Genomic DNA, 13,977 nt, shown 5'->3' on the forward strand with positions numbered 1-13,977 from the left:
AGTATTGCCCAGAGATTTATAAACATCCACACTGATCCCGGCACGGCCACTCCGAGCAGAGCTGGCAGGTGAAGGATCTTGGCTCCTTGCAGGGTTGGGCCTTTCACTGGTGCAAAGCCTAACTGATTCCTGGAGGGTCCCCTGTCTAGCAAAGTCCCCGCTGCAGGAGGTGGGCTGGCTGTGTTTCTTAATAACTTGTCTGAGCTGGGAGCGGGAACATTTGCTCTCTGTCAGGAAACTCTTCTCTCTTCCTTTGCAGGTATCTCTTTACCCTTCAAATCAAGAGGGACCTGGCAGTCGGGAGGCTCCCGGGCAGCGAGAACAGTGCCGCTTTGCTGGTGTCGCACCTCTTGCAGTGTAAGGACAGACGAGCATGCTCTAGATCCGCTCTTGTTCAGCCACAAGGGAAGCCCAGGGTGACATTCTCTGGCCTGTGTTATGCAGGAGGTCAGCCTAGGTGATCACCATTGGCCCTCTTAGCCTGAAAAATGGTGCATTGTTGTATTGTTCCAAAAGCCCGTTTCTAACTATTCACTTCCAAACCATGGCTTAGCTTACAAACCAACCCCTCTGCTCTGCTCTGGATGTCAGGGCAAAGCAGTGGATGTCTGACAAATGCTGTCTGTTTGCCCGGTCCTTGCCCGTAGCTGAGTGCAGCAGCAGACCCTGACTGCAGTAGACTCACTATTATATCCCATCATCTGGCTTTTGCAGCCAGAGTTTTGAGTGAAATCAGCCTAGCATGCTTCAGCGTCGGCCTGGCCACAGGAGAGCAAGCCTAGCAGCAGCCTTGGGAGACTGCTTTCAGGAGAGAGGGGTGCAGCTCAGGGGTGAGCCAGCTTCTTCTGAAGTCCCTAGGAATCTTTCCCTGGCTGTGACGGGAGCAGGAGCAAGCCCAAAGGCGCCAGCTCAGCAGAGCACTGGAGCAAGGGGGCTTGAACACGTGCGTAAAGGGCTTGCGGAGGAGGGCGGAGTTGCTGAACTGGAGTGCAGTGAGGCGAGTTAATGTGTGCTTGCAAAGACGGTTCAATGCTCAGTGTGCCGCCGTTGCCCAGCTGTGTTCCCTGAGCTTTTGAATCGGAAGCGTCTGTACATCTCAGAACAGCAGGGAGGGCGTTACCAGAGTGGAAACGGCCTTTGGCTAGCAAGATGGCCCAGGCTGTTCAGTGTCCCTGGGGCGACCAACTCTCAGAGGCTCCCACACCATGGTCCAGCCAGTGATGGCTTGTTCCCTTGGCCTTCAGCCCTCCCCAAGAGTCACTGCATGGAGCCTGCATGGCCTCCCACAGGTCAAAGGGCCACCACTCATGGTCCAAAATGGAAAGGTTGAGTGAAGGCATCTGGATCTCCACTTAGAGCCTGACCTTTTGACCCTTAGTCACGTGAGCAATCCTTACAGTCACAAGTGAGGTTGGAAGGATGAGGCCCTTAGTCCGGCTTAGCTAGGCCCCCATCCGCTGAGGGGCTGAGTGCCCCTGATAAGGTGCTGGGCCCCTTCCATGCCCATCAAAGCCCTTGAGGCAGGAAGAGCCCTGTTGTCAGAACAGTGTGTCACTGGTTCTTCAGGCCAGCTCCCGTCGAAGCTAACAGCAACTCTCATTGATGTCAGTGAGACAGGACCAGGACCTCAGTGAGGGTACATCAGAAACATCACATTTAGGAAGAGCTGGTAGCTGGTGTTCTCTGTCTTGGCTGTTTCCATCCCGCACGCACCATGTCTATGTCCTGGCAGGGATCAGCGAAGTCACTGGTCTCTGAATACTTGCTCAGTTTGCCTGCTGTGGTCTCCTCAATGGACATTGCTAAATGCCGCTCTTCGTTTCTTTCCATACAGCTGAGCTGGGGGACTTTCATGAAGAAACAGATAAGAAGCACCTGGAGAGCCACCAGTATTTACCCAACCAGGAATATTTAGATGATAAGATCATGCATTATCACCAGAAGCATGTGTGAGCATTTCATCCACACTTGTGCCCTACTCAGCTCCTAATGTACCTGCTCCTTTCACAGCACAGATATTAAATACCTGTAGCAGAGACTGTTGTATACAGTATGTGGGGGTGCTGTCAGAGGACTTTAGAGGGGGCTCTTTATTCTAATGTCATTAGACTTATAACCCTCTTCCTTCCCTAGTGGGAAGACACCAGCTGAGTCGGACGTTCACCTGTTGGACATAGCCAGGAAGTTAGACATGTATGGGATTAGACCCCACCCTGCAAGCGATGGGGAAGGGACGCAGATCAATCTGGCTGTTACGCACATGGGAGTGCTGGTTTTACGGGTAACGTTTCCCTTTTAAATTCCTACTGTACAATGCAATGGGACCCTTCTGGAAGAGCTTTTCCTTCCATTCTCATCAAAGGTCTTTTAGCTGTACCAGAGCCTATGTGCCGTCCTCCTGCATCAAGAAATCACTTTAGGGATGGGACAGGCTCTGTAGCTAGGAGCTGTAGTGAGTAGATAAGGGAAGTAAACATTTTTTGTCGTAGGCCCCTGTCTGAAATCCAAGGACTTCCCTATCTTCACCACTAACCAGCCTGCTAAGCGCTGGGGGGAGATGGTTTTCCTGTCCTAGGACCCAGAGTTGAAAATTATTTCCTATCCTGAAAAGTAAAAAATCTCAAAAATAGTCACAAACAAACCAAAATCTATTTTTTTTTAGTTTCCGGTCAATTGAAACGTTTTGTTTCAATTTTAATCTTTTTTTAATTTAACCCTTTTCAGCCAAATTAGCTTAAATTTCTAGACAAAAAGTTGTTATGAACCAAAAATCTGGAATTTTTCATTTTGAAAATGTCAAAACAAAGCATTCTGAAACTTTTCCCTCCACATTTGTTCAAGCTGGGCAAGTCTCTGAGCTCTAGCCAGTGCTAACGAGTGACAAATCACACCCTACATCTCCATACACGGCTTCCCACTGATGTGGGCGGTGTCCTCTTTGAGAATTAGTGTTGTTTGCCCCTTGTAAACTAACGTGTTTGAGAAGTAAGACGTTCACGTTCTATGGCAACGCCGCACGTTTCCCATATAATCTTCAAGCGAAAATAGCCATCTAATGGCTATGCAATTCCCGAGTGCTATAATCAAGACATCTGCGCAGCGTAAATACATACCTCTGTGTTTCCTGCATACAGTAGGCTAATTCCAACCTGCGATGGGGTGGAAGAAAATGATAACGAGTGGCCCATTGTTAATAGCTAGCAGCATGTGGAGTACATGCTCAGGCGAGTGATGCGATGCCTGGCTGTTTATTCCGCGAGGTAGACACACGCACACGTGACATAACAGGAGCGTAAGTGCCTCCTCTAAAGCTCACTATTTTTCAATGTGAGAACACGGCGCTTGGTGTCATAAACGTGGCAATAACCCAGTTGGGTTGAGGAGTTCCCTTTAAAGCTTGCTGCCCAGAGAGAACGCATGCTAGAGCAGTAAAGGTAAATTATGGTTAGGTTAATGTGGGAATAATGTACATAACACCTGCACTTTGCCCAACGGACAGAGGATAGAGCACCCCCGCCTCATACAGGGCCTGATCCTGCATCACTGAAATCGACCGGGGGCGGGAGTGTCTAAGCCAGAGCCCATTGAAATTAGTGCTAGTCTTTCCACTGATGCCAGGGGGCTTTGGACAGGCCCTTGGAGCTTTGCAATTAACGTCAATTAACACAGGATCAGGCCCTGTAGTCTTATCCTTCCCGGTTGGGTCCAAATCCGCTTGTCTGATGCCATCCCCTTGGAGTCAGGGTAAACCGATGCTAGTAAATTTGTGGGATTGTAAAGTGAGCAGGATTTGAGGCCAAATCCTTGGAGCATCACCTACACCCATTGGAGTCAATAGAAGCTGAGCCCATTTCGCCAGATCAAGGCCCTGGCTTGTAAAGATTGACCGTGACCAATCATGCTCCAATGCGTTGTCATTGCAGGGGAACACAAAGATCAACACATTCAACTGGGCCAAAATTCGGAAACTGAGTTTTAAGAGGAAACATTTTCTAATCAAACTACATGCAAATATCTCTGTAAGTACCACGTTACCGCCAGCTGCCAGGGTTGAAGATTACGTGTTTGTATCAAGCTAGGAATAGTTAGAAGGATTTTGCCAAGGTTGGAGGGCCCCCAAAGCAGGGCAGTGAAAGCCTCTTAACAGTGTGTGTGTCGGGGAGTGTCACTGGCATCCGAACCATGGCCCTGCCCCCATGCCGCCCCATCTCCCCGAGGCCCCGCCTCCACGCCGCCCCTTCTCCCTTTTAAAAGTGGTGGGGCCATGGCCCCCCATCCCTCCCTGTTCCAGCGCCCCGCCCCAAAGTTCACTCACTTCAAATAAAATCTGTTCCCTTGGGCTGGGTCAGTGTTGGTGTGTGGTCTCTCGCTTCACCTCTGCACCGCTCTCTTATTTGTCCTGAGACATTTCTTCTCATGCTGGTGAAATGGGTGAGAACCCCCAGGGGCACAGAGTGGTTAGGCCTCCACAATGTGAAGATGGATAACATCCTTGGGGTCCCAGTGTATTTCCAGCCGACAGCCTGGTTATACGTTCAGCTGCCCCAGGCACTGCTAGGGGGAAGATAGGTGCATGTGTAACACAGGCTAGCGGCCCATATACATCAGAACAGGGGCCCTCACCCGGTCCCCAATGAGATCCACCCTCAGTTTCAGCTCTAAGTCCATTGAGAGGCCTGGGTCACAGGGTTCACAGGCCAGTCCTGCATCACTCGCTGCACAAAGGTGCATGTCTCCTTGTGTGAAAAAGTGCTCGTGTTTTCACAGCTGTTGGACACTGACTTTGCAGCACGGTGGGGAGTGGGGGTGGATTAACCCTTTGGGTTGTGTTTCGAATGTCCGGTTCTCATCCAGGCTTTGTGCAAGGACACCTTAGAGTTTACCATGGCAAGCAGAGACGCGTGCAAAGCATTTTGGAAGACGTGTGTGGAGTACCACGCTTTTTTTAGACTCTCTGAAGAACCAAAATCCAAGCCCAAAGCCCTCCTGTGCAGCAAAGGTTCAAGTTTCCGCTATAGGTAAATCGCTCACACTCGCCCCGTTAATACCATAAGTCTCTTTGGTAGTGTTAGCTGTGTGGGGCAAAGAAACCTGGCGCTTGCATGTGCCTTTAGGCACAGCCTGATGAGCAAGTAGCCCTGGGAGGGCGGCAGTGGGACAAAGGCTGTGTCTACACAGGGATTAAAACCCACGTGGCTGGCCCGGGTCAGCTGACGTGGCATGTAGAGCTTGGGCTCTGGGGCGGAACAATTGCTTTGTAGATACTCAGTCTGAAGCTCAAGTGAAGGGTCCCTGAGCTCTGGCTCCAGCCTGAGCCAAACGTCTACACAGTGATTTGTAGCCCCGGAGTCAGAGTCAGCTGGACTGAGCCATGCCCCAGGGCTTTTATCCCCGAGAGTCTCCTCTGAGTTGCAGTTCTTGTCTGGCTTCCTCCTTGCCTGGGCGAGGCAGCCTAGGCCCATTACCCCTCTACCCACACCCTCTGCATCTCACCCAGCCCACCTCTTGTGGAAGCAGCAGGGCCGGGCCAGGCCTGCCTGCCTGCACCCCTAGCTCCTTTGTCCAGGCCTGTAGTGCAAGGCGTGAGCCAGCCCTTGCTGCTGTGTTGGCTACAGCAGAGGTTCCAGTCCCGCTGTACGGGCAGCACTGTTAGAACTGGTCTTTCACGAGCGTTTTTCTGTCCTTGCCAGTGGCAGAACCCAGCGGCAGCTGCTGGAGCATGGGCGCAAGGGGAAGGGGAAGAGCACGCCGTTTGAGAGGTATCTGAGGGGGCGGAGGCGGCTTTGTAGCATTTCACGGGTTATTTGCAAGGGGAAATTGACGCGTGCGTCTTGGATTTGCAGGAAACACTACCCGGCTCAGTACCACGAAAGGCAGTGCCGCTCGTCCCCAGACCTCCTCACAGACGTGTCCAAACAGGTACTGGTCTCTCCTTAGAGAAATACAGTGTCTGTCGCTGATGGAGAAAGCCACTGGCCGCCATGCCTGGTTAAGCATTCCACCGCAGCCTTTGCTGTACTGGAGGGAAAGCAGTTGCGCGGGACCCCAGGCTGGGCCATTCCCCGGGTATTTTGGGAGCATGGCACAGCAGCGAACAGGGGAGCGCATGTCCAGTGAGCTGGTATGTGAATGGCGAAGGAGTGAACCCCAGGGTGGGGCCAGCACTTGTGTACAACACTGTACAGTGTGTGTGGGAAGCGCTGGGTATGTTATCTCCCCCTTGCACAGTGGATCGTGCTGCGTTGTAATGGGGCATGTGTGTGTGTGTGTAGGACACACTCGGGAGACTTGGTTCCCTCCGTGCTGGGACCCACATTCCTCTCTGTTTCCCACCCGACCAGGGGATAACAGCACGTGTTCATCCCCCCACCCCACCCCAGCTAAGGGCTCCCCTAGTGGCCCAGAGGGGCTAGAACAGAGGTGGCTCCTGGCGGCAGGGGAAGGGAAGTGGTACCACCAAGGTAGCCTAGCCGGTGGGACTTTGCCTCATGGCCACACCCTGCAAAGTTCTGACGGTAACCGCATGGCTCAGGCTGGGCTTTCACTGCGCCCTGCCCAGCCCCATGCTGAGAGCAGAATCTGGCCGCGTTCCCACCCTTGCAAGGTGGGTGCGTGTGTGTGAAAGCTGCACCCACTGCTGACAAGTGCCCTCAGAGCACCTCAAGTCGGGGGGTGTGGAAAATAAAACACGTGGCCTTCGCTGTTTGTAACCTGGCCTTGGCTCACCTCTGAATCCTCCCCAGAGAGCTAGGGGGGTGAGGCAGACACAGCTTCTGGTTCACTGCCTGGCTTTCAGCTGTTGGTTGGTTTGGGTGCTGGTGGGAAGGGAGCACAGGGCTGTGTTCGACCCCAGGGGCTATGGAGCAGCATTTATTAATTTGGTTGCTCTTGGGGCTGTGATGATTAGAAAGCAATAAAACCAAATAGAAGACAAGAGAGAGAGAAAGACACCCTCCCCACCCCCGTTTCCAGTCCTGTCCCCCTACCCTAACGGGCCCTGCTGTCTCCCTAGGTTGAAGACCTGCGCCTGGCATATGGCAGCAGAGCCTGTTACTGGAACGCAAACGGGGTCCACGCGTCAGATCCCATGCTGGACAGCAGGAGGCGGAATTCCTCCGTGGAGGTGACGTTCGCGGCGGAGCTGGAGCGCTCCAAGCCCGAGGCTGACCCCAGGCTCCTGCCCCATTCCAAAAGCAGCTCGGCCTTCCCGTTGGCCTACGCCGAGCTGGAGCTGGAGTGGGAGCCGGCCGACGGCTTCGGGCAGCGCAGCCCGCTGACCTCCTTCCAGCCCAGCCACAAGCTTGCTGGAAACAGTAAAAGCACCTCGGTTGGCAACATGAGGGAGGTCGCCTCCAGGCAGCTGAGCTACACAGATGTACCGTACGTCCCCTCCACCAGCCAGCCGCTGGAGACGATGTCTCCACAAGTGTTCTTTTACGTGGACAGGCCTCCCCCGGTACCACGCCACACGCCAGCTGCTGCTGAGGAAGCAGGGAGAGGGCTGAGTGGCCCTGGCCCCGTGTCAATGAAACCTTCCAAGAGATGTCTGGCCCCGGCCCAGAGGAAGGGTCTGCAGCCCGAGGCCCTGCCCAGGGCTTGCTGTGTTGGCAGGCACCTGGAAGAGGAGAGCAGAACCCTGGCTGGGGCTTTTGACTACAGCATTCAAGAGCAACTGCCCAAAAGATCTTGGAGCCAGTCCGATATGAAGACCATCCATTTCCCATATGGGTCGGAGTTCAGGCCGCTGGGCCCTTGCCCTGCTCTGAGCAGTAGAAAAGTAAGTATCTTACGGTCCCTGCTCGCCCAACAAGGGCTTTCCAACCCCGCCGCAGCGCCACGCCAGGCCGAACGCGGTGTGGGCAGCGGGACCGAGTCCAGTGACTCCGACTCGGATCTCCTGAACGTGGATTACTACTCTCTGTATGGCCGGGTAGAAAAGTCACCCCTGGCCCGGGTGCGTCTGTCCTCGGGCAGCCTCCAGCTGGAGGAGGAGGATGAAGAGGTGTCCTTCGCGACAAGCAGTGCAGAAGCAAGGACTTCAATGGGCATGTCCAATTATTTCACGTAACCGTCTCCAATTGGCTTGAGAGCGCAGAGATTTCCAAAGCCAGCTGGAAGGAACAGGAAGGTCATTTTTGTGTGATGCTGCTCCCTCCTTGCTAAGCATTGTGACGGGTTAGTGTTGTGTGAGTACAATTAGCTGTAGAGACTGTGTTAATGGATGACAGGGGAGCTCTAGGACATAAAGATCTAGGCAACAGGCAAGAAAAAAGTAGCCAACAGTGGGCACCCCCAGCAAAATCTTCTACATCGAGGTTCTCAATGAACGGGGGGTCAGCTAGTCCACTGGGCTCACCCCAAATTGCTAAATGGCAGGCAAGCACCAGTCAGCTCATGGCCACTTGGGAACAAGGGTCCTGATGCATGAAAGGTGGAGAACCACTGTCGGACAGCAGGGCCACAGAAGTGTCACGTCAATTCTCCTCCGCGAGGGGAATAGAAACACCATTAAACGAAAGCTGCTAAAATGTCTGTTTCTAATGGAGAGCGCGCGAGACCCTCAGTTGGGCTGATGGCCGTTGGGAGCCTGTTTGGGAAGACTCGTGAGTGTGTTAGCAGAATGTTTGTTATGGCAGCTCCATATGCCCCAGCTCCTGATCACAAAGGCGCCCACTCTGTGACACCAACCGCTTGTATTTTGATGCTGCCACATCACTAATGATGGCGAGGAGCACCTCTCTTCTAACCAAGGGCGGTGCAGCAGAGAGCCTCGCCCAAGCCACTAGACAGGTTGGCTTGAGTACGTCGGAGTTGCATCCCAGTGTGTTGGCCACTGGCTTTCAGATTTGTGTAGGGAGCGAACGCCACCTCTTCCCCAGCCACAGCAAAGATACTGCTGAGAAACATATTTTGCCGGTCAGTTTGTATATCGTTTTTAGCGGCTGCCTTGCAGGCTCCCCCCGCCTACAGTGAGGTGGGACGGTACCTCCCATTACGACTGACAGTGAAAACGTGTCTTTGCCACTCACATCCATCTCTCTCCTTCCTTCCGCTAAGAGACCGCGCATGGCCACACAAGCAGTACCTGGTGTGGGGGCCCAAACCTGAGCTCCCAGAGACGCAGGCTTCTCGACCCCTAAATTCAAGTGAGCAGCCAAGAGACCTGGGTGGAATCACTGATGGGGAACGCGCAAATACTTCAGCCTGGCTGAATGGGCCCCTCCTTCCATCAGTAGTGAACGGACCAGCCAATGCACAAACAAGGCGCTCACTTGGAATAAGCTGTAACAGGAGAGTGCTATGCAGGTGGACAGGCTCCCAAAGGCATTCCCAAGTCATCTGTCTCACTGCAAAGTAAGACACTGTGGTTACTAGAGATGGCTAAAAAAGAAAGGAACATATTTTTGCAAAAAATGTTGCCCTTTTTTGGTGTTGAAAAATTTCAAATATTGATGTTTTCTGACCAGCTCTTGTATTTACCAACCACAGGAGAGTGGAAATATCTATTTTTAACCTTGTATTTTAGTTCTTAAAACATCTAATTTCCCCTCAAACGCTTTGTAAGGAAAAAAAGGTCCAAGCGATCCAACCCGAGCCCGACCCAGCTGCTGTGAGATTCTGGCGTGTTCTCTGTCCAGTCCTGTAGGCCACAGCTGTAAGGGAAGGCTGGAGCATGCCTGTGGGGGTGCTCTGGGGTCACACACTTGCCTGGCAGGGAGCCAGCAAACCAGGCTGTCGGGCACCATGCTAGAGTGGCTTTGTTGGCCACGCTCCTGGTGGGGAAAGACGCAAACATCAAGTGAACGGTCAAGACAACTGGGGTTAGCAGGATGCTGCCCACCCTGTATTTTTCAAGCTCTCGTCTTCGTTCTATCGTTTTAGAAGCTGGACAATAAAACAAACGAACCCCTCCCCCACTGCTTTAGGTGTGGTGTCTTTTTCCTTTTTCGGGCACAGCAGAAGCAGCTGTGGGCCAGTGGAGCCTACGTACCCGTCGAATGCCCAGGTGTTTAGCCCTCCTTGCTCCACCCAGGGTCACCCACCGGATGCACAGCAGGTGCGGGTTTAACCTGGAGATCGCAGGACACTCATCACAATCCTGCACCCCCTCCACAGAGCGGCCCTGCCTGGCCCCTGCCAGCTGTCATTTGCTGACCCCCTTCCGGACCATCCCTGGGTCGGCTGCCTCACTGCTTGAAGCAGCAAAACTCTTGGTTGGATTTCCAAAGGGACCCCACCCCAAGGGAACTTGCCAGAGAAGGGCCCTGAGGTTGACCCCCTCACGCAGCACCTCAGTTGCTGAGTATTTTGACTCCTGGGCAGAGGCGGATGAAGATTTATTTACACACAGAACTTTTGGGCCTCCACATCCCTGCCATGGGGCCCTGCCCCCTGCTCCTCCCCTTCCATGTCCCCTGACTGGCCAGAAGCTGGGCCATGGTAAGAGCTGCCCAGGGGGCCTGGTTGCTGTGGGGAGCCCTGGGCCCTCCACCTGCCCTGGGTAGTGCACCTTGGGGTGCAAGGATGTGGGCCAGGGGCTGCTCTCGGGGTCCCCCCTCCCAGGGCAGGTGGAAGGCCTGGGGCTCCCTACAGCTGCCCGGGCTCCCTACAGCTGCCCAGGCTCCCTGGGTGGCTCTTATTGCAGCCTAGGGCAGTGGTCCCCAAACAGTGGAGCTCATGGAGGGGACAGGGCGGGGCCTGGGTCAGCTCCCACAAGGGGATGGGCAAGGAGTGCCACCCACCCTACCCTGCTCCCAGCTGCACCTTTGGCCCCATTGCTCCTGGCAGGGGGTGGGGAGGGAGGAAGGGGTGCTGACTGGGTGTGTGTGTGGGGAGGGGGGGTGACTGAAAAAATTTGGAGATCCCGGCCTTGCAATTCCATATGGCCAGTTTTGGCCCCGGACAGCCCAACTTTTTTGGCAAACCTGGGCATTTGCCCCGTTAGCGCTTGCCGTCTGATCGGCAGGGGCGTGCGCGGTAGGGCCCCACGCTGCTCAGCAGTGCCAGGACTTGGGCACATTTGTAGGGGCCTGGCAGAAAGGGAGGTGCGAGGGGCCTGTCTGTCTACACTGCAGTTAGACACCTAGGGCTGGCCAGTCAGGGGGTGCCAACTTTCTTATTGCAGAAAAACCGAACACGAGGGTGCCCCTCCCTGGCCCTTCCCTGAGCAGCCCCGCCCCCCCCCCCCCCCGCTCCTTCCATTTCCCCCTCCCCCCCCCCCAATTGCTCACTCCTCCCCTCCTTCACTCACTTTCACTTGTCTGGGGCAGAGAGGTGTGGGCTTTGGGGTGGAGCCGGGGATGAGGGGATTTGGGGTGCAGGAGGGGGGCAGAGGTTTTTGTGTGTGTGTGTGGGGGGGGGGGGGGTGGCCGGGCAGCACTCACTTCAGGCAGCTCCTGTGCCGTGCCAACTGAGGTTCCTGGCCAATGGGATCCGTGGAGCTGGGGCTCAGGGTGGGGCGGGGGGGGGGGCAGCACAAGGCGCCCCGGTGGCCACCCCTTCGCCTCGGAGTTTGTGGGACACGCTGGCTGCTTCCCAGGGAGCCTGCCAGCCCCACGGTGCCACCAACTTGCCTTTTAACGGGCTGGACGGCGGTGCTGAGCGGGGCCTTTTTCCACCAGCAGGCCCCCCTCCCACCTCGTAGGGGCCTGGGCTCCAGCCCAAATGGCTGCATCACAATTAACCGGCCCCTGAGCCTGAGTCAGCTGGCACGGGCCAGCCGCACGTGTGTCTAAGCTCACGTCCGCTTTTGCCCTAGCTCTCTGCCAGCAGTTGCTGTAGCCCTCCGGTACTAGCTGCCCTCTCCGCACGGCCGTGCCAACCCTCCCCAGGCAGCCAGGCTAAGGGGTGCTGCCAGGCAGAAACGCGGGCCTCGCGCGCGCACGCTTGCAATGCCCAAGGGCAATTCACCAACAAAAGTCTTTGTGCCAAGGGCTTTGCCTGTGATTCCCCCCCCCCAACAAAGGCGCTGCCAACAGGCCGCTGCCCCCTTGGACCTACACGCATGCAAACGGACCAGGATGTTTAGCCACCCGAGAAAGGCGTCTCCCCGCCCCCCCACACACACAGCCTGCCCCCTTCCCTCCAGAGTCACAACAGTGTAGTGCACCCCTGCCCAAAAGAGGCCCCAGGGAGATGGCCCTCCCTCACCCCTCCCTGAGCCCGCCTGCTGGCACTCGTGCGCCCTGGGAAAACGGTGCTTCACAGCCACTTGGGGCATCACGATTAGGAACGGGGTAGCTAAGAAGTAAACACCATGGTACTATAGTAATCCATGGGATGCCCGCACCTTGACTGCTGCGTACGGTCCTGGTCGCCCCCATCGGATCTGTTGGAAATGGGATCGGCCCCAGAGGTGATTGGGGTGTGGACCAGCTTCATGAGGCAAAACTAAACTGCCAGGGACTGTTGAGTGGGATAATCGAGGTCTAGACCGTCATGCCTGGTGTGTTACCCCTTCACATAACACACGAGCGGGGGTGGGGGGGTGTATGTGTGGGCCGGGGGGGGTTACACGCTGACACCGCTAGGCAGCTGGTTTAAAACAAGGAAGTATTTCTTCGCCCAGTCAGCCCTTGGCACTTTTTGCCACAGGATGTTATGAAGGCAAGAACTGGAAATGGGTTTAAAAAAGAATTTCATGGCGGATGAGTCCATCACTGGCTCTTAGCCAAGGATGGAACCCCACGGTCCGGGTGTCCCTAAACCTTTCACTGCCAGAAGCTGGGCCTGGATCACTCGCTAATTGCCCTGTTCTGTTAATTGCCTTTGAAGCAGCTGGCCCTGTCCCCTGTCAGGAGACACACTAACTGGCAGGATGGATCTTTGGCCTGACCCACTGTGGCCAGTTTGGTAGGCTGGAAGAGGTGACAAACCCTTCTGCTCCCCGTTGTCACCGACACCACCCCCTGGGGCCCATGAGGCAGAACGGTGAGCCTGGTGAGGGGCCTGCCTGATGTCTGGCAACCAGCCGCAAGTGTGGCTCCCACACAGAGCCCAGGGAAAGGCTGAGCGCGCATGCATAGGAACCATGATGCGGCACGGGGCTGGGCCCACAGCAAGCTGCAGCTGTGTTCGGGATGGGACGGTGGTTCTATTTCTACTGCCATCGCCAAGCGGCAGAGTTCAAGGTGGAGGCTGGAAGCCCATCTCCTGACGCTGCATTTCCTGGTGCAGGTTTGGTTTGAGCCTCTTTCGGGGGTTGCACAAGTTTGCATGTGGGAAGGGCAAGGCACGGCTCCACGCCCCTTTCCGTTCGAGCAGCTGGGCTTCCTTTGAAACGGACACTTTGTCCCACGTTCCTGGGAAATTCCAGGTTCTTTCCTGGCTGTCACGGCAGAACCAGGGAGAGCAGCAATGTGAGCGCAGGGCCGAACTCATGGTTTAGCATGTCAAGCTGGGGGTGCTCGAGGTGGTCCGCTCTGTGACCGGTTTTAGAAGATGGACTGGGTGGGAGGCCCATCTTGAGCTCAGTGCAGGCAGGCCCCGCTCCATCGACAGCAGTGTTTATGGTGTTTGTAGGCCAGGTCTGATTGTAACATGCCTGCTCCAGCCTCTAGCCCTTCATTAGATATGGGGGATGCTAGCACAGATAAAATCCAACAGGTTACAGCAAACTCCCTTTATTGCAACGGACTCAGAGCCCACCCCCCACCATTGCCTCAGGCCAGGATGAGGAATTGGTAAGGGATGGATAACTGCTTTTCCAGTTGTAGGGCCTGTGGTTAGGTGTTTGATTGTGTGCGTGTTTTCCCTGGGGGCTGCCCCAGCTCTGCGCAGACAGCTGGCACAGCAGAGCTTGAGCAAACTGCCCAATGACCACGAGATCCGTGAAGGTACGAAGGTGCCAGGCCAGGTTTATTGTCGATGAAGCACAGTAATAGCACCTGGCAGACTCTACAAGGATGCTAAGACACGTATACCCATGACAATGGAAAGTCCCGCCATTCTCTGAGCTGTGTCCATTTCCCCCTCAGC

General features: G+C 55.2%; 1 protein-coding gene across 5 annotated transcripts in view; it reads left to right on the plus strand.

Annotated features, from left to right (window-relative positions):
• Positions 1-9,917, plus strand: part of FRMD7 (FERM domain containing 7) — a 46,102-nt gene extending 36,185 nt beyond the window's left edge. For 4 of the 5 annotated variants that reach the window (XM_075132588.1, XM_048863249.2, XM_075132590.1 and 1 more), the window contains 8 exons: positions 260-357; positions 1,835-1,949; positions 2,134-2,281; positions 3,924-4,019; positions 4,855-5,018; positions 5,691-5,759; positions 5,844-5,919; positions 7,013-9,917. In XM_075132588.1, coding sequence (XP_074988689.1) covers positions 260-357; positions 1,835-1,949; positions 2,134-2,281; positions 3,924-4,019; positions 4,855-5,018; positions 5,691-5,759; positions 5,844-5,919; positions 7,013-8,068 — 1,822 coding nt within the window. In that variant the 3' untranslated portion in view covers positions 8,069-9,917. The remainder of the gene's footprint in view (positions 1-259; positions 358-1,834; positions 1,950-2,133; positions 2,282-3,923; positions 4,020-4,854; positions 5,019-5,690; positions 5,760-5,843; positions 5,920-7,012) is intronic. The other variant, XM_075132589.1, reaches the window with a different exon arrangement.
• Positions 9,918-13,977: the final 4,060 nt, after the last annotated feature.

Source organism: Caretta caretta, chromosome 9 (genome assembly GCF_965140235.1).
Source record: "Caretta caretta isolate rCarCar2 chromosome 9, rCarCar1.hap1, whole genome shotgun sequence".
Lineage (NCBI taxonomy): Eukaryota > Metazoa > Chordata > Testudines > Cheloniidae > Caretta > Caretta caretta.